Below are 21,104 nucleotides of genomic sequence, written 5' to 3'. Positions count from 1 at the left end.
CATTCTTTTGGACTGAGCTGTCCAGCCGCCATTTTGATTTGGAATTTTAAGTTTTCATCATGGGCCAAATATTGTAAACTATACACATTGGAATAATGATTGGATGATTTCCCCCTTCTTATTTTTGTTTGAACAACGTTAAAGGGAACTCAACTCTAACACTTTCTTTACAATATCTCTCACTTGTCAGGCAGCATTATTATCAGAATTGCATACTTATGTGCAATATGAAAAGCAGAATCCACCCGTTTTTAATCAATTTCAGCGGGACACTTGCCATGACTGAAAATGACATCGCAGTTGTTCTGGGCTCAAGTTTTCTTGCCCCAATTACCCACTTTGAGATTTTGGATTTTGCTGCTTAATTCACATTCCACATATAAAATATGAATCGGAATGCAGTGTTTACACTTGTGAAGCCGCAAATCTTTGACTTGATTTCCCCTTGAACAGTTTCATGGATCCGCATAGAGTACCAGCTGGAGGACCCGCTGTGGTTGTCTATAACTATTTCTGGTTGTATCCCACCAGGGGAACCGCAGTTAGTGTTACTCCTGGAAACATTTACGATATACATATACTGTAGACGTACAGTAACCCAGTTGGAGAAAGTGGCGGGTTACACTGTGACCATCTAATTTTGTTGCCCTTGCTGCCTACTGTGTATATTTTCTTTAATTTTGTTCGCAGTGTGCATTCGTTACCGCCGCGGTGCATACATGTACATCTAAAAAAAATAAAAAGGAGAGACAGGTGTCCACATGCAGGCCAGGACACCGAGTCAACAAACAAGGGTCGGTTTAATCAAGCCTAGTTTGTTTATTTAGCGGTGGTTAGGTTTTCACTTACAAACCTCCCAAACTCCATTGCAAAATTCATCCTTTTAGACTCTGGAGAGAACATTCAAACAGTATTAATTCCCCTTGCTGGGAAAAGGGACAGCCTTTTCCCGGAGCTATCCATAACATCTGAATATAAAAATAAATACGCAGAACGGGCTTTACCCTCAAGTGAGGAGGGGGGAATATCTGGGCAGTGTATGTTTTTCCTCACTTGTATCAGCGTCTGGGGCAACATACTCCTCTACGTTAAGGCCTGCTGCCACCTCTTCTCTCGACATTTTAAGGCTGCCTTCTGTGGCTATCGGGAACTTTTTTATCTTCTGCCCCCCCCCCCCCTTGCCAGTTAACTCACCGCAAGCCGTTGGGAAGACCACAAGAATGCTTAAATCAGCATAATTAGCCCTGTGTGTACTTTAAACACACACGTTTCCCTCAAGCCTGGACCCCCGCCACCGGCACACCGCTGTGTATGCATCTACGGCCCGTTTCTTTGAGTCCATCGACACAAATGTTTCAGCAGTCAGTTGCACAGACACACACACATATGCAAAAAAGCACAACACAACGGGGAAGAAAAAGATGCCGGGTCCCTTTTCCCACCCTGCTTAGTCTTACTTGTGCAGCTGTTCCCCAACAACTGGCCCCAAAACCACTACGACCGCACTAACACACTTTACTGTGCGGCTTAGCATAAGGCGGCTAAATGAGTTTAGCATGGGTGCTAAAAAGGCGGTTGTAAAGTTTCCATAAGCCGGCTGGTAAAAATCAAGCAGGAGCATGCGATGGCAGAGACTTTGCGGTTGGATCCCACACACATCTGTATGTGTTTTGGGTTTCACTGGCGCATTAACAAACAATTGCCTCCCAGCAAAGGCATGATGCTTGGCTGCACATGAGGATTACCATTACAGACCATTTAATAATCATAATCACCACCATCAAAAATGAATCAGCCCCAGAATGTGATCTTATATTCGGATGACAGTGAGGATCATATTACCAGAGATGAGACTAGACACTTTTGGCATTGATGATGTATTGCTGCAAGTCTCTATTTACCTATTACGGCAAAATGTGGGCACGCAGCAGGTCAAGTTTGTGAGTCTTTAGGAGATAAGAGTAACCACGGACCTGATACACATCAAGTATTCTTGGTGAGCGCAACCATATCCAATGGGACCACGTGTAGCAGTCACGCCCACTAGGCTTGGGGCTGGATCCAAAACCGAACAATAAAGTTTATTTGTAGGCATTTTGTAACTGTTCTGCATTGAACAAATTAAAGTGAAACCTATTACGTCAAACACAGGCCGTCAGTGTTCTAAGATAATTGTGCACGCTAATTTTAAGTAAGATTTTCATGTCAACAGTATATGAAAAGAAAAAACGTCATCTCACAAGTGTAAGGCCTTAAAGTAAAAATAATCGGAAACATTCCGAAAAGGTCGGATTTTTAGTGCCAGGAGTATGAAACTGAAATCAGTGAATCAAATTGCAGATGTGTTTCATATTAACTGGTAAAAACCGCAACAAACGTGTTAATTCAACTTTGATAACCAGAGACATCGGGAAAAATTAGCAGTTTGTAATTCCTCAGCACAGATTTTCGAATGTTACAACAGAAAAAGGTCACTCTGTATCTGGTGTCATATTTCCACATAAAGTACATGATACTATGTTTTGGTTTTCGTCTTTTTAAAATGAATCCACAAAAACATGACATAATTTTTGAGAAAGAAAGTGACGCGAGAAGCAAAAAGGAGAGATAGTGAAAAATTAAAGAGAATACAGCCTGATTTTTTTGTGATGGAGACTCTACACACTGGCAGGGCTGTAGTGAAAACAATATGGACATGTATTTTCTGTTTAAGGTGATCGCATATGTGTATAATTGATCTGTCGCTACAAATCCAACGTTCACCTGCAATTGTAATTTTAAAAAGCAACAAAATGAGAGGCTAATCCTCGGCCACTTATAAAAGGCCTCAAATACTGTGCACTTTAGTAACATATTTCTAACAGTAACTCGAATGACTTTAAATTATAAATTAATTAATTTCCTATCTTAAATGTTACAAACAAGAAGGAAATAAAATTTACGAGACTGGTTTCGGAGGGCCGTTTGCAATGTGTTGCTATGTCATTTACAGCTAAAAACTTCATATTGCTTTTTTTTTTTCCAACTGCCGCAAACACAGATAACATTGACAGTGTCTCCAATTACTGGTATGGAGGCATGCAACTACACCCAGTGAGCGCCACTCCATGCCGAAAAGCATTTGTCAGCAACATTTGATCAAAGTGGTGTGATACTGTTAATGTGAGGATGTGTGCCGCTAACTAGCCGCACAGAGGCCCGCTCTCTGCTGTGTGCGTGTGTGTTTCTGTGTGCAAGTGTGACATACACAATCACACAGGCATGAGTGCACCCTTTAGCCGTGTTTGTCTGTCGCCACAACTGTGGATCTTACACAGGGTTCAGTCGAGGTAAAGATATGATATTACGCAACGGGTTATAGATTTTTCCACCCCTGGCCAGCTGCCAGCGCTCTCGACAGGAGAGAGAGTGAGACAGAGTGAGAGAAAGCAGGGGAGGAGGAGGGGATCAGAGAGCAGCACACTTTGTTCCACAAAGTCCGATTCACCGACTGGCCTCCCCGGTTACAGCAAGGAAATTGTGCGTTCCTGCGAATTACTCCATAATACCGGGGAGTATCTGCTGCTGGTAAACTAGAAGAGTTTTATCATTTACATTTATGAGCTCTGTTTGATATTTCAGCCACCGCCTCCCTCGGGCTGTGTGGACGGCTGCGTCTGCTGCTGCTTGGCCTCTCTGCGCAACAGATACAAACACACACACACAAGCAGTACAGTATAGGCAAAATAACCCGAGGAGTCCATGTGACAAAGCGTGAAACAGCAGTTTTGATTTAAACATACGACAAATGATCTAAAATCAACGTCCAATTTGTTCGGCTATAAATATTTTACTCCGGGTGAATTATAGGACTGGAAATAATGTTTTGTCTCGCATGTAAATGCGTACAAATAATCAATTACTCTATTTCCATCCCTGGTTTCAACTTTCCTAAGTGTGCAATCAAGTAGTCATGTGGCACATTCATTTGACACTTAATAGTCTGGTTATTATTGCACTGTTTGCATCATATCGCACATTAGTAGTCTTATTTGTAACACTAATGAATATTGTTATTGTTATAAAAATATTCAGCGTTCATTTCGAAACTTGAAGTGCCTTTTGGATTAAGGATGAAGCTTCTTCAATAATCAAGAAAAGTCGAGTGGTCTCGATTCCACTTTTGCCCATTACGATGGCCCAGATGACAAATAAACGAAAGACACTTGTCGTTTCTCATTGTCAGCTGAGTGAAAAAAAAAAAAAAAAACATGGAACATCACAGGTCGCCTTTGAGAATATCATTGTTTGCCTAATAGCATAATTGCCCATGTCATTTTTACTGTGTTAATATGAAAAAAATACTAATGATTTTTTTTTTTAAATATATTTGTAGAATATCCGCCTAGGGGTGAAATAAGTCCTCAATTCATTCAAATACCTCGGTTCAAATTAATGCTGGATGCACATCTTTCTCATCCGAAATACCCGCAATTATTACTTTTAGGCTACAAACATGGACACGGGTGCAAAAACTTCCTAAGAGCAGTATATCATTTTCTTCTTAAGCTCTTCTTTTCTGAACACCCTTCATTGAGGCCGATCATTTCGGTGCAGGTATCACAAAAAATATCATTAAAAAGCTAAAGTAAAAGCAAACCGCGTGGTAAGTCCTTCATTGCTCTTGTAATGTAAGGTACACCGGGATCTGAGAACTAACACGATTTTCAACTAGGAGCTAGGCAACTTTTTTCTGACATACAATATGTCATTCTTTTTGCAAATCAGATGAGTCGAATGAATCACTAAAGCTACATCTGAACAGCGGGCAACATAGCAGAGTGCAATATGCAAAAAAAAAACGCGCCATACTATCAACGTGATTTAACGCAAGCCTGATGCGTGTGCGTGACAGACATCTTGGGTGTGGACTACATCCAAAACAAGACTTGGAGGAGACAGCAGGAGCGGCTCGGTCTGTTTCCAATCAGACGTTCGCCTGCCACGATGATCAACGCCACTCTTTTCTTGATTTACGCGCTGCATATGTTAATGAAACTTCTCATATCGGTCTTGTCCGCATTCTTCCCGCATGGATTAAGAAGGCATGCATACAGTTCACAGACGCACACACTCACGAGGCATAGAAATGCTTTCACAGAGCTTCTCTGGCCTAGATCTTGCACACAGAGGTACTCTTTTAATTGGGCCCTTGATGCTCGACATAGGGCGTACTTCCTCTAATTAGCTATATCTATAGCGCATGGGAGGCTCTATGAATGCATGCATGTGTAAAATCCTCTTTTGAGCAACTCCAAACTAGCTAAGAGCTTTAATTTCACGCTAGGCTGCATTGTCCTATTGAGTGGGGGTACCCCCACAAAAGACCCTGTGAGAAAATCAAAAGGAACGCAAAACACACCAATAGGTGATAGAGAAGGCAGGGGGGTGGGGGGCTGAGAAAAAAAAGGAGCTCGCCTGAGACAAACAACAACACAACAACAACAAGGCCAACTCATCACCCAACAATGCCCTTCGAGTTCTAACCGTCACTCCTTTTTTACAGAGAGCTAATTGACGAGGAGTGGGGGGGGGGGGGGGGGGGGCAAACCCCAGCAGCTGCGAGAGGAGGGATGCGCCGAACTGCGCGACTCACGTTTCTAACATTTGATCATCTTATCAGCTGTTGCTATGTTTAATTCATGGATGAAAGTTTTCAATGTCCTGCCTTAAGTGAAATGAAAAGCCCAACAACAAAATTGCAAAGCTTGTGATGAAAAAAAAGAAGCTGCGGCTAAATAAAAATATATAACTCCAGAGTTGAAAAATTACCTTTGTGTGTGTATGTTTGTGTGTGTGCAGCCACACTGGCAACAGCAACATTTTTTTTCTAGATCAAATTCATGATTAACAAGAAAAACAATCCACACGATGTTTTATACCTTTTCTACAAGTTCAAATATTTAAGAAATTGGTGTTACTGTTTGAAAATAAATATATTGTTACGATTCGGTATTAATTTACTTTTTTCTGCATTAAACAGTGCAGTTGGTAAAAAATATTTCTCGTTTGAACAAGAATCGACTTTTTTAAAATTATGAGCACTTTGATGCATTTGAAGCTATTTTTTTTCAGATTCAGAATAACCTGTATCCTGTACCTTGTAAAAAGTAGTTAAAATTTGCTGAAAATTGATTTACATTTCTTTTTCCTTTGTTAATGATAAAAAGATACAATTTTAGGTATGCTTATGCAATTTTAATGATCTCATTTAAAGTCACTGCAGAGAGTGAGGAGGCGTGAAATGTTTTCTCTTTCTTTAGGGTAGGGTAGGAATTGAGAAGCATTGCACTAAAACAATAGTAAAGTCAGTCAATATTTTTCAAACACAATTGTCAGACAATAGTTCCCTTGAACATCAATGGAATCGAAGTGTTGCCAATGTGGAGTAACCAATTATGACTGGCAACTTCTTTGAATGTGCACCTAAGTAACACATTTTCTAGTATGTTTAAACAACCTTGAAAAAATGTTCCATTTGAATGGATTTAAACAGGTAATACCGTCCATCTTATTGGTTAACAAACTTGGACAATCAATCCAAGGATTGATTGTTCAAGCTTTGGGCAGGATCACCCTTGGAATACACGATGGTCCAAGATGAAATGAGTTCCTGAATTTTGGAGTGACACGATACACTACCTACAGGATTGCTACTTCATAATCCGCAAATACTGGTTCAAAGCTGCACTGTGTAAAATTAAGAATTGACGTTTACGAGTTATGTGAATGCAGCGTTTGTACTTGGGTGTCTCAGCGAGACCATAGTTTGGAAGTGTATGTCAAGCGAGCGAGAGAGCGAGCAAATACAAAAACCATTCGCCATTAGTTTCAGTGCACAATAGCGTGGAATCTATAAAACTTGGGCGAATATGCCGAGATCGGTTAGTTACCCCAGGCTTCCGTGGACATAAACGGGGCCCCAGCCAAACGCGGGAAGTCGCCGACACCCGATGACTGACAAAAGCGCTGCACAACATGGACTTCATAGCAAAAATCCAACACAATTGTTACCAGTCAAGTAGACAGCAGGACAGCCATCCAGGCACATGGTTAACAAAAGGCAACAACACGACACATGCCGCAGGCCGTTTGTGATACAAGGCATCCACAGTTGCTCTTTGTGGCCGTTCTTTCAAAGGTAAATTCTTGTGGTGTCGTGATGTCTTTGCTGCTGTTTTATCTTGTGTTTGGTGGGTGAAATCAAATGTGCAGAAGAACTAGTCATCCTAAATCCCAAACCAATCGTCGTGAAACTCGTGCTGTGTGGAGCAGAACCACCCCTTTTCTTCCTTCTTTTTTTTTTCTGTTTTTATTTGCGATTGGCATTCCACTCAGAAATTTGCTCGACTGCACACATCTCACAAACTGACTTCCAAAACGTGATTTCGATTACTATCGCAAAAATGTTCCTCCTTTACTTTCCATAGCTAAAAGAAACATGACAGCCTCCGATGCTGAGCGACGCTCCCCATGTTATACAAATAGCGATAATAGACCTACGATTACAATTAAAAAAACGTTGATTTGATAGGATGCATTTATTTACAGCTTATTTAAATTTATAGCGGCTTTTTAAAATTGATACCTGTCTACGTATTACACATTATCCCTTTAAGGCAGGGATCCCGGACCGCAGGTCAATTGGTACCGCGCCACATGGGCCGCGCTCGGATTAATGCATTATTTCGGTTTTATGTATTATCCGAATCTGAACGATATTTAATTTGAAAAACATTTTATTTTGAAAACTGGATGGATTCTCTTGGATTCGTTTTGGTCACTTGAGCACCAAATTTTCAATCACAAAATAAAATGTGGTAAAAAAAAACTGATGTCTTTGGGGAAAGGGACTTGTCAATAGACTGGTGACAAGCCTAAAACTTTGTAGAAAAAGAACGTTTTTAACGGGAGTCCTGATTGAAATACTGATTTCTCGTGGTGAGGACTTCGAGCGCTACTTCCCAGCCAAAAAGGACCCACAAACTGACAAGGAATGGATCCTTGACCTGTTTGATATCCATACCAGGTGAATCTAACATAACTGTGCAAGAAGATGAGCTAGCAAATGACAGCAGCCTTAAAATCTGTGTGAGTAGAGAAACAAGCTGAGTACACCCATTAGTTTGCCGTTAATGGCCAGTTTATATTTTACATGACATTCACCACCTCAACCCCCGAAACTAAAACCAAGATGACCATTAATTTTAAAAGAGTATATCAGTATATGTATTATCAGGTTGAATCATTTTGTCCATATCTCACATCAGTATGTAGATTCCATGCAATGAATGTTGGCACTTTCCATTGTCCTGAGACTCAAACAAAAGGAAGAGCACAGAGACTCACTTTTATCTATCTGTTCGCAACATATGTGATGTTTGCGTCTCATTTCAGATGCTGCTGCGAATACATGTGCATGACCGCTCAATTCAATTCTATCGCAAAGCAACACAAGACAGCTATAGGGGCCGCCCGGTTCCACTGGCCACAGATCAGCGTAAACCTAATCCGCACTGGGAGGCAAGGGGGAGGCTATATTCACACGGGTGCACATATATCTGCATACACAATAATTTCCATCCATGCAGGGGACAGCCACCTATTGCTCTGCTGTGCCAAGTGCCTCGGCTAAGCTTGATAAATCCATTTTCAATGGGCAGTGAGGGAGACTGTGCAAGATAAGGGATGAGCACATTGCTGGATTCAGCGCACCTCCAAGTCTCACGCATTCATTTTTTTTTTTTGTTTGTTTGTTTTTTTTGGGGGGGTGGGGGGCACCCAACAAAACTAGTCTACAAATCATATTTTCTCCTTTGCAATACGAATGAATCTTCCTAAATGGCTCATTTGTGCCACCCTTCACAATCTATTCGTGCACACATCGTGGCTCACCAGCTCGTACTAAGTGGCCAAGTCGTGTCAGGTGGGCCTTCTTTGCAAGCAGAAGGAAAGATGAATAAATAAAAAGAACACAATGTACCCCTGGGTTGCGCCTGCCTGCCTGCTTGCTTGCTTGCTTGCTTGCATCCCACTGCCTGCCCAGCGTCCTGGCAGCAAATTCTGCCCACTTTCAGCCGGCCTTTCTTCCACTACAGCAAACCTATTCTTTACTGCCTTTGCTGGGCCTACCAAGCGCCAGTCTGTGTCTGTACATTTAGCATGTTACAAGCTAACAGAGGTCCACTTTACTTTATACGTGTGGCTCCATGGGAAGAATACAAATGCATGCATGCACACAATCACACTGCATGAATGAGGCCTGAATGTGAGGCTTTTGCTTAACTATGTCACAGGCGGCTGAAAGTCAAGCGTCTGACAATACAGTAATGCAATGTCACCGTAGAGCTAAAAAAAAAAAAAAAATGCTAGCATTCATGGTTTGGCTACAGTGTCCCAAATAAACATTTTTTTTCCAGCGTTACATCACTATTCTATTCTGTAACTGAACGTTATTGCGAGAATACCGAGGGACGAACCTCAACTCACACTAATGCTTTTATGTACATAAAAGACATTTGGATTGGGGGGGGGGGGGGGGGGGGGGGGTGCTGAGAGACAGTCATTCACACTGGTGCTTTTGTGTGGCAAGAAAAAAGTTGCATATGTGAATGCTGAGACAAGCTTTCATAGGAATACCATCAACGTCAGAGAAAATATTTTCCCTGAATCAATCTTTCACATTATTGCTAAAGCGTGCCAAAAACAATATTTTAAACAAACAGTTCTGGGTAAATGTGGAGGAGCAAACATTAAGCATTAGAAAGAGGACCAGTTGAAAAAAGATAACATTTTATACTTCATAAGTAAATACTGAGAGGGTGTTATTGTCAAGCGAAAGTATTTCAAAAAAAAATTATTTACATACTAATTATTTTCATTTTCCCCAAACACTGTGGATGCTCAAACTAATGTTATGTTGTTAACTCATGTTATTAAATGTTTATACGTGTTTCTACTGATATATGAAGAAGTGAGATTATGGAGGGAAAAGCAATGATGTCCAGGCTTTGCACAAAGCTTATTCCACAGCACTATTGCCCAATTGCATATTTAAACTACAATATAAAGCATTTTTTAAGATTACTATGAAATGCTGATATGTAATTAATCGTTAGCCATTGTTTTACAGCCTCTCTCGGCATTCAACTACAATTATGATGGAGGATAATACGTGAATAAAAATCATTATTTTGTATTTTGCACATTCATTTTCCCTACTACGTGTGCAATAAATAAATAAATCAAAAGCACTTCTAATGCATCCTATGTAAATCACGTTTAAATAGAAAATATGATATATTCATTTTATAATATTACTGACAATCAAAAGGATAAAATATGAAATCCATGAAATACGTGAAATGCTAATGAGTGAGAATAGAAGACAATAAAAGTTCTTTCTTTGGCCCCACTGCTCAATCTCCTGCGCAAAGTTGTTCATCTCATTAGTTTGCACTCAGCCTCGGAAGTTGGCAGCGTCGGCGGGGACTTAACTGGAAGCCGAGATAATTGATTTGAAAACGCCGCACATAAAAGTTTTAATTAAAGACGCCCCCGCAACCTTCATATCACATCAAAACTTTATGCAAACTTTTTTTTTGCCGTCACGAGGGCTGTGAGCCGCTGCCAGTGTTGCACTTTTTTGGCTGCACCTACTGGGGCAGGGCCATTTCCAACAAAGCTCTTTAGTGCTATTAATAATGCACTCAAAGGGTGTTTACACCGCTCTTTTTTGTGAAACATAAATTATTTACTCGGTGCGATCGAGGAATTACGTCTAGAAAATAAGAGTGGTTGCGCGTAAATTACACGTTTCATCATTAAAGAGTGGATTCTGAACAAAAAATGCCGTACTACCTATTTTTCCCCCCCCTTCAAATTTGATATTCATCTTCGGGAGCATGTTCCATCATTCTCTGCACGCGTGGCCCATTTCGTCCGATTCGTTTTAATGAGCCTGAATCGCCGGGGTGTTGGACACTAGCTTGGAAATCATCTGTGGGCTACCGCTAAATATGAAGAAATCTGAATGTGCCGAACACACATTGCACAGTGACAGACCGCAGAAAGGTCAAGGGCCATGTAAAGGACTCAATTATAGGACACAAGTGACACGACTACTTCAACACATCTATAGAAATGCACAAGAGTGATTCGCATCGTGTTTCACTTGTACAAAAGGTCAGAAGATATGTTAAAAAAAATCAGCAGGGAAAGTCTGAAGTGAGTAGAAATACACACAAACACACAAACGCCCCACACACACACAAGTACACGCACACACACACACACAGACGCGCGCGCCCTTTCCAGGACAGGGATCTTCTGATTTATATAATAACCATTCCAAGCGGTGGCCAAAAAAAAAGTTAACACATTTTGGGGAGTGTAAAATTGCAGCCAGCATGGGGAAATATAGCATGACTCAAAAATATGTTTTCTAAAAAGTTAGGAAAATCGTATGTTAGTAATGGCATTTCCTGCCGCAATGTCCTGAATTAAACGGAATTACACTGCTACCCACACATGCAAAATGCAAAGGTTGCTTGCTAAAAAAAGCTGAATTTTAACCTGGAATATAAAAATGGGTATAAAAGGTTTATCTAAATACCTTGAAACTTGTTTAAATCTGAAAAAAAATTCCCAATCATCATAAGATCATCTTAATTTTAAAGTCCACTTTCTATTTTTTTTCACTTTGAATTATATGAAACAGATCTGAAAATATAATTACATATAAAGGTCACTAAGCATGACCTTCGCTGTGTCCTTTCTTAGAATTATGACAAATAATTTGATCCTTATACTAAGTGTTATTCAATACATTTAAAGAAGCACGCGTGTATTATTTACATGGAAGGAAATCGTTTGGAAATTAAAATGAAGATGATTATGGCACTATGCCTTAAAACTTAAGGTCAACCATCTAATTATCTTTTTTATCCATATATAAAAAAAAAAATATTTCCGCTGCGTGTACTTGCACACTATAGAATTAATCTTCAATGTCATTTTTAAGAAGCAACCTCAGTTTTATTTTAGAACAACATATAGCTATCCTACAATATGTATTACAAGGCCTGTAAAATAGAACGAATGAGTGTGTATGCCTTTTCCCCACCAAAAGTACATCTATTTTCTTATTAAATAAAAAAAAAACGGGTCAAGGTCATATTACTTTCATTCTAAGAAAAACAAACTCCAAAAACTAAATTATAGTGCATGCATATTGGCATGTGATTCATCTAATCCAATCCATGTTAATGCAATTTATTCATTTAACAAAATAAAGTGAAATATAAAAAAGCTACATAATAGTACCTAGAAAATATCGGTGACTTATCTCGCACCCTGAACGCACAACATGATGGCCACGCAAGCACTCGAAACGCATCTACGATATTTTTTAGGTAATTAAATAAAGACTTTGTGTGCAAAAAAAAAGGAGGGGGGGCGTTCACCGTGACAGTGAACGCACCAAGATAGCGCCAAATCGCCCTTGGCCGCGGCGCGCGTGTGCGTGGGTTTGTGCGTGCGCGAGTGGGTTTGTGACAGTGTCTGTAAGCGCGAGGCTCAACTCCACTTCCTCAGGTCCGTGAACGCAACAAGTCGGTTAAACCTGTCTGTGTGCTTTCGAGGCAGCTTGCGTTAACTTCGCGGTAATTCGCCAACACTTGCGCACCACTCGACTGCACTTCAAAATTATGTTTATTAAAATATTAAATAAAGTGTGGGACGCGCCATTTTCTTTTGACAGCGAAGCGCCACTTTGGGGCGTTTTTTTAAATATCGCAAAACAAAAGGAACGCAAGGTCGCGCTCAGGTTGAAGAGCGCTAGGGTAAAAGTGCATAGAATTCCAGGGCGAAGCAAAGCGAAAAAGCGGCAGAGAGCAGCACACTGCAACCGGCGTGCAGCCTCCAGCGCACAACACCGGAAAAGGGGCAAACCGCAAAGCGGTTAAAATGTCCAATTTTTCTGTAGAAAAAAAACGACATTAAAGTTCGTACCTGTGTCAAGCAGTAAGGAGAGTACATGGCTGAGTCTACAGGTGTCGGTCGGAGCGGTCGCGAGTCAACGTGGATGGAGGAGGTTCGCTGCGGTGCCGCATTGCAAAGGCTGCCCGTGGCTTCGCTGCTGTGGCTCGGTGCAGGCTCTAACCCCGCCTCGCTCACTGTGCGGCTGAGCTCCGCACCAACTTTTAGGGGAAACTTTTTTTCCCTGCTCTGCCTCGCTCCCGCCCTCCCTTCCTCGCGCATGCCCTCCCCCCTCACTCTCACTGCCCACCCCTCCCTCCGCTCATTTGCAGAACTGTAAAGCTACTGTACGAAGATGTTTTTTTTTTTAAATTATTATTATTATAACTTAGAAAACTACCGAGCTTCCATCTGCGGAACTCAACACAATATGGAAAGCATGATTTAAAACAAACAAACAAACAAACAAAAAACTATATGCTAGCTTCCAGTATTATAAGAGTGCATCATATTCTCAACAAAACAAACATAATACTAGGGAAAAGTTTGGAAATAGTCTTTATTTTTATGTTTTCTTTTCAATGTTTAAGAAATTACAAATTAACTTTTGCCCAGATATTACCTGGGTTGACTTATCTTTCAGTACCAAAAAACACAAATTCAAGCGAAAATATCTTGAAGTTCTTGGTCTTAGAATGTTTGAGAGTGTTTGAATTGGAAGGTGTTTCCAAACATTTGTCTCGTACTGTAATTAAAGCAATGCATCCATGCTTAAAATAGTACAAGATTTGAAGTCTCCACTTTGTTTTCGCTCCCTCTCTAATGCAAGAGTCCAAAATTATGAGTATCTAAACATGTAATTTCATTTCTTCATTTCCTTTAAACAGTCGCCTGTTTTCAGCCTATCAGATAACCCTCCGTGACTTATAAATGTCCTTAACATTACCTACTAGAATAGAGGTATACAGTGTAAAAGCAACAAAGTTGTATTTTAGTTCACAAGGCCAATAAAATTGTAAACCCATCTATTTTGGACAGCTCTTCTCATTAAGGTTGCAGGTTGGCTGCTATTCACTTTGGTTTTCAACTTTTACAGTATATGAAGTGCCAACTCCAAAAAAACCAAACATTAAAATGCATTGCTGTAGAAAGCTCAAATGTCCAGGAAATTGAAAAATCTGTACCTAACGATTTAATTAAAATGCGCATGAAAGTTACTTGAAAAAAGCAGGCCATTCTAAATGATGCCAGTGTATGATATTGATCTTAAAAGTTAAATACAACCGAACTGTATTTAGGCAGTGATTCTTTCATGGACCACCGGAACTGGCATACCACCCTTTGAAAAATACTGCCAAAAATCGGTTTTGTTTTTTTTTTATGGCAAAAAGAAGTAAGTCTATGTGCTGCCAAAACAAAACAGGCAGTTTTGTGGGAAACGATAGCTTTCCCGGGGCAAGTTATAAGATTTCAAAGACAGGATCTTATCATTTCAATAGTGCAAGTTTGTAGAAGATATTGCGGCTAATATTGTTGTACCTGTAAAGATTTTTAATGTAAACCTCTCTAGAGATATGCCACATCAAACAAAATGTGTTAATGTTTTTATTTTTTGCTTTTTCCTACTACATTGAAAAGTGTGGCTACCCAAGAACTGATGTGTAAAGAGATGGGAGTTCCTCATTGGATTGATCTAGTGCCTATCTTAGCTTAGTTTGTCTTGGACTGGTTGTCAAACACACACACTTACATTCACATCACTGAACAATTGAGGATGGTTAAAAGGAAACCGCAATACTAGCACACTCTGCACGGGAGTTCTGACCACAAGACCATTACAACCCCTATAACTACTCAAACTAAATGGGAGTAGTAGTTTTTCGTAGGGCTGAACAGTTCTGAAAATTATTTTGTTTTTCCACCTCAATATTGCAATTGTGATTTACTATCTTATTATTTTTTTCAAGGTCCTCTTCCCATGTATTCTTTAAAAGACACAAACAATAAATTGATCTGTATGACAAGAAACATCAGATTTATTCCACACAAGGGTTTTGGTCTTATGGTAAGGCTTATGGTAAAAAATAAAAGCTAAAAATGAAGGTAAATGAACGATTAATTAATATGAGTGAGTTTTTCTATTTCAGTTTGAGTTGTTGAATTACGAATGTTGCTTGAGGTAATTTTAAGTGTTCACTACAACAACACTAGATTTCTCCCATTCTATGATACAATACTGCCCTTATTGAAAACGGACTCAGTCTAGACATTCTATAGAATGGACCAAAATATAGAAAATATTTCTTTACCTTATTTATGACATTGTTGACTTGCTAACTTGTGACTGCAATGGAACGACAGCAATCGGTTTAATTTACAGTAGCAGGAAACGCCGGCTCCAACATCGACCGAAATTCATCACGAATTAACTTTTACAATGTGGATTCGAGAAGCCACACTATCTTTGCACGCAAGTTATAAATGACACCACATCATATTTAGAATATAAAAAAAACATTCCGACTGTTTCTACGGACCTCCTGGCATGCTTTGAAGAAACCAACAGTTTTACTGCAAGATGCGCATTTGCTTTCTGGATGCTTGTAATTTACGACTCCCTCCATTTCTCTAAGTGTACCAACGTCAAGCTCCTATTGCAGCGCGCCCGCCTGTGTATAATAACCAGAACACACGCGGACAGTTGATACCTGAACTTGGACCGAGTGGTCCACAGCCGCTCCAACGCGACACCCATTGTATGCAAGTGATACTCTCTGGTTCTAATCAGCCTTGGGCTTTATCCTTACCCGCTCCCTGCTCCTCGGCCTAATCAAACTCATATATGCAGGCAGAGTGCCTGCAATTACACATAAGCCCCTGCCTCCCGAGTGTGTGCAGGAGTATTGTGTACTGTGCGAAAAACACTGAGTGTGTGTGCATGCTATAGGGTGCGGTCTTGGATGTTGAAGTCACCCCCGCGCTTCAATGCCAAGTTTTTCAAGTGGGGTTTGGGGGGAACGGAGCTTTACGAGACCTCGGCCTATGTGGGATACTAACCACAGCGAGCATGCACACACACATGCGTAAGCGCACACGCGTACGCATTCTTTCGTCTTGCTCGCAAAGATACATAGGCAAGCAACAGTGGAAAAAAAATGGGGGAAAGAGTGAAAAAGGTGAAGGGTAGCGAGTGTATTTCTTTCCATTAGTGGTTCCTTGTTCCAAACCACTCCCCAGCAAGGCACGAGTCCAAACCCCAAAGCTGTCAAGCACCCCTTCTCTTGCTCATTTTCTTTTTTTTCTCCTGCAAACCCCTTTCTGCTTTTCACTCTTCATCAGTGGTATTTAGTTAAACGTTAAATAGGTCCAGTTTAAATTCGAATGTCCTCATGCCGGGGTCCGTTAAATCATATTATGTAGTACATCTTACAATTCAAATTCAAATATTTTATCCCAGCAAGCAGTTCATCATTCAATACACAAAAAGAAACATGAAATTTGCACAAAATACAATTTCTATTTTTGATTAGAATTGTATTGTATTCACAATAATTGTATGTGATTTTTGGTTAAGCTTCACACTGAACAAGCATAACTAAAAGAATATTTATTATATTTATGCTGGATTAAGTGCTTCTTTAAAATTTGAACAAGGGTGTTTATTTACTAAACTGTACATGTAGAGAGAGGCGGGATTTAGAAACAACCATGTAGGGTCATTAAAATGAACTTTAAAACTCGGAGTAGCGACGGCAAGAAAATGAGACAGGCTGGGGGGAACAAATAAGTTGTAGCTACACAACTTATTTGTTCCACCCAGCCTGCCTTATTTTCTTGCCGGAGCTAGTCCGAGTTTTAAAGTTCAATTTAATTTCAAACATAAAAATGGACCTGTGCAAAACATGTTCTTATACTTCACAGTGTTTACAACACTCAGATTAATTTGTGCGAGGGTCCCAGCTTCCGTGCTGCTGATTTGGTTATCAACAATGTTTAAATGATCTCAGTAGTTAAATATGCACGGAGACAATTACAATAGCTGTTTATTTTACCTTCTGTTAAAGCCTATTCACACTGTAATACAGGACAACACATTATCTGGTGCCAATGTAACTAAGCAATGTCTGCCATCTAGTGACGAACAGTGACATTACAACCTAAAAGCAGGGTCCACCAGTGCATGCTTCTGGTTCAGCACCAACATTTTCTCATTTTATTTTCTGAGATTAAGAAATTGACATTCATTTCCCAAGACCAAAAATATGCAAATTGTAATCAACGTATATGAAAATGAAGTATTAGTTAAGGATGTGCACCACTGAAGGATGAAAATTTAACGTGTCTTCCTCAAATTTCGACATTCAAATAGCTGTTACCACCAATTTATGAGCAACCTCCATGGAGTTACGTTTAGATTAGAATTAGAATAGATCACAGCTGATATTATGAAAAAGCATCACAATCATACAATGCCTGAAGAGAAAAGCCAAAAAGAGAAGAATATACATATATCTCGATTTAGATTTAAAATGTCCACTTGCTATCGGCTTCCATCCTATGTTGGAGACACAATTTGTTGTGTTAAACAACTGAAGCAAATCAACTGCTTTCTCCTCATTGAAAGCAAAGATTTGCGCACTTTCAATGCCATGGAATGGTAGCAGACAAAAATTACGCTTTACAAAGAGACTGAAGGAAATGTCCGAAACAACCAGAGTGTCTAATATGGCCGTTGAAAGCAATGTAGTGATCTTTTTGCGCTTTGCAAACTTGTGTGACTAATGAAAGTGACACAGCCATGAAAGGAAATGCACTCTGGTGCTAACCGAAGGCCCTTTGACTGTCATGGATGTAGTGCAGGGGTCACCAACGTGGTGCCAGCGGGTACTATGTAGGCCCCAAAGATCACATGAATACCCCGCAGGGCTGTTCTACAAATAGCTTACAAGTGATAGACTATTGGTGATTTTCTATGAATTTTGCAAACAATTCTACATGTAATACATTTACTTTACGTATTGCACTTGGTTTACTTCCTTAATTATTGTGCGTAATCATGAACATGATCGACGTCTTCACATAAATTAGTGCTCTTCATATTATTCAGTATCAAAGGAGTAGCTCTCAGTTTTAAAAAGGTTGGTGACCCCTTATCTAGTGATTGTGACTGATAATGCTCCCAATATGCTCATAGTTACACAGATTACTAACCTGGCACATATTTCCTTTCACTTGAAAAGGTTTATTCCCATATCTTGTGTGCAATTTATGTAGTGAGAAATATTAATATCTTTTTACTCGGGCAACTTATTAAAAGTATTATTAAAAGTAAAATAAATAAATAATTGACACTCCCTTGTCATTCTGTCTTGCAAAGCAGACAAGTAGATTGATGCATATATCATTTTTAATTGAATCAAATCAAATCTTTTCAGAATCGAATCAGAGACCCAAATCTCGGAATGGCGAAGCCCAACCACAGTTATCCATGTCACGATTTCTCATCTACATGCTTCCTCGACAGTTTCCAACCCAACCAGCCCTATTTGTTTGTAACCGTAGTGGAGCCTAGACACCCATTTCACAGCCACTCCGGCATGCAAATCATAAACTAAAACAACCAGAGGAATAGTTCCAAAACTCCAAAACTCACGTCCAGACCGAACTCCGTGTTTCCCATCTTGACCGGCACGCTAAGCAAAAGCCCCCTCTCTTGAACTCTGGCGGTTTCCGAGACTTGTGTTTGCCACACGAGGAAAAACCACATGGTGTGACAACACTTGAGCGTGTTGTGGTCTCCCGTTGACACGCGCCGCTGGCCGCGCATTTTATGTTTACCATCTCCTGTGGTTAGTCAGAATGTTAAAAGCCTAGGCTGATATCGCCACTAGTAGGCTCAATGTGCCAGGCAGGTGCTTGTAGCTCCGTTTCAAATACTGTTTACGTGAGCATGCCGGTCATGTACGTAAATTACACGTACAACCATATGGAGTCAGACTGACCATTATGGCTAACAAGCACCTCATATTCAGGAGATGTAATGGGTCTGTTTGCAATCTCGGTGCGTGTGTACGTTTGAAGCAATGTGTCAGGCCTGCTGCTTTTTAGTAAGTGTTTACTGTGTGCAATGGCAGCTCACGTTTTCAGCTCGGCTGCTTTAGATTAGATCACGTTTTTTGCTTATGCATCACAGGGAGAAAATATAGGTCTTCATAAATAAGGTTGGCTACAATCCTTTTTACACTTCAAACTAATTACAAAAGCAATTGGCTAAAATATTGCGAATACTTAAGATGTCTCAAAAACACGCTTAAAAAAGTAACTAGGCTGTCAAAAAGATCAATGGAAATTTAAAAGCACTAACAAGTTCACAGTTAACTCAATTCTTTTTAATTCCTGTGACAACTGAACTCTGCTAACTATTCAAGCAAGCTTAGGGGAGAGTCACTGGCACAAAGATAGACGTTTGCATAATTTTACCTAAAAAGTTGCTTGACGGCTCAATGGAAAACTTAAAAAAAAAAAAAAACGCATACTTTGCACGATTAAGTTCAAACACCGTTTGTGCTTTGAGGGAGATTGTTTTTTCCATGAGGACTATAACAAAAAAAATGTACACAAGTTGTATTTCACAGGAAAACAATCCTACTAAATAATCAAAGTAAGCTATACCAAAAGTCTTTGAAACCTTATGTTTTATTTGATAATTTTATATTAATTCTAAAATCTTACCCAGGTAAATATCAGTTCCAAGCTTTACAAAAAATAGTTGTTGAAAAATATGATTTACTTTAATTATGGTAAATGTTGTGATTATTTAGTTTTAAAAAAATATGGTAAATGTTGTGATTATTTAGTTTTAAAAAAAAAGATCAATTGATAGCACTAAAATTTCCGTAATTCATTTAAAATTACACATTTTTTTCTAGTAGTATTACACTTAACTCATATTACCAAACTGTATTAAACAATGGTAAACACACAGAGCAGAAAATCTACCCTACTGGTCAACATTGTGCTTTAGCTTGCATGTTCAGTCCCACTAAAGTTGAAACTCAGCCTTGGCAAATCAACACTAAAAAACATCAATAATGTGTGAGAGAGTATATGTATAACAGAAAAGATGCAATTTTAAGATGCTTTCCTTTCATGTCGTAACGAATCATTTAATGGCTTGCAGGAAGAGATTTTCGGCTGTAAAATGACACTGGAAGTATGCAACATCCAATAGAATTTAGTACAACTGAACAGAAAGCTTTACACTCTATTTTAATTGGACTATTTTTAAGCATGTAATTGTAATCACATCATATACCATTTGCTATTAAATTGTTTAAAAATGTTTCTAAAATAGTTCCAAATAGAGTCCATTGAAAATCCACTGAAATTCCTGTGAGAACACGCATAGTCCAAAAGGCCTTAAATATGTTTGTCGAGGTGTGTGGAGTATGTGAGTACTAAAAAAAATTGTAACCACAGTGAGTCAAGCTAGAGTAGATCATGTTCATCCATTTAACTTGTTTGTGTGGCTACAAAATGAATCACTTGTGTTTGCGGTTCATTCGTCAGTGTGTGTGTCTGCGTGTGTGTGAGTGAGCATGCGTTTGTGTATGTATACCCTGTATGTATCAGACACAAGGAAACATTCAGGCACCCCTGGGCCTCGGACAGGATCGTCGTTCACTAGGTAAGCATCGGCAGCCTGCAAAAAAGAAGAAGAAAATATTGTGAAATACACTCAGTATCATACATTCTGCATAGTAAGTGTTAAAAGGTCTGTCAGTTGTGTAGAACTCAGCAATTCATCAAGGTATTTAGGAAAAATGGATGGTACTATGACGCTGTTGAGTCATATGGTCTAAAGAAGTCCAACATGGCTTTAGCTGGATGAGCTAGTACATCGTTGCTATGACAATTTTAGGGAGCAGAGACCCTCCTCCCATTTCAAAAGTTTTAACATCAGAATTAATCATCTTTCTGTCTGGTGACAAGCTCAGAATGTACCCAATTTTCACCCAAATTAAGCAGGGAAAGTCTACCGAGCATTGTAGTAACTCTAAGGCGGAGAACTAGTAGTATGATATCAT

At 39.6% G+C, this 21,104-nt stretch overlaps 1 protein-coding gene across 8 annotated transcripts in view; it reads right to left on the bottom strand.

The window, feature by feature from the left end:
• nfixa (nuclear factor I/Xa) overlaps positions 1-21,104 on the bottom strand; it is a 139,390-nt gene that overhangs the window by 106,529 nt on the left and 11,757 nt on the right. For 7 of the 8 annotated variants that reach the window (XM_088418532.1, XM_088418539.1, XM_088418535.1 and 4 more), the window contains exon 2: positions 20,636-20,719. In XM_088418532.1, coding sequence (XP_088274658.1) covers positions 20,636-20,719 — 84 coding nt within the window. Of the gene's footprint in view, positions 1-13,050; positions 13,201-20,635; positions 20,720-21,104 lie in introns of those variants that run through there. The other variant, XM_088418534.1, reaches the window with a different exon arrangement.

Source organism: Hippichthys cyanospilos, chromosome 7 (genome assembly GCF_059441005.1).
Source record: "Hippichthys cyanospilos isolate Australia breed blue-spotted pipefish chromosome 7, RoL_Hcya_1.0, whole genome shotgun sequence".
NCBI lineage: Eukaryota > Metazoa > Chordata > Actinopteri > Syngnathiformes > Syngnathidae > Hippichthys > Hippichthys cyanospilos.
Note: the sequence above shows the minus strand (reverse complement) of the source record. Positions and strands in the feature narration are given on the sequence as shown.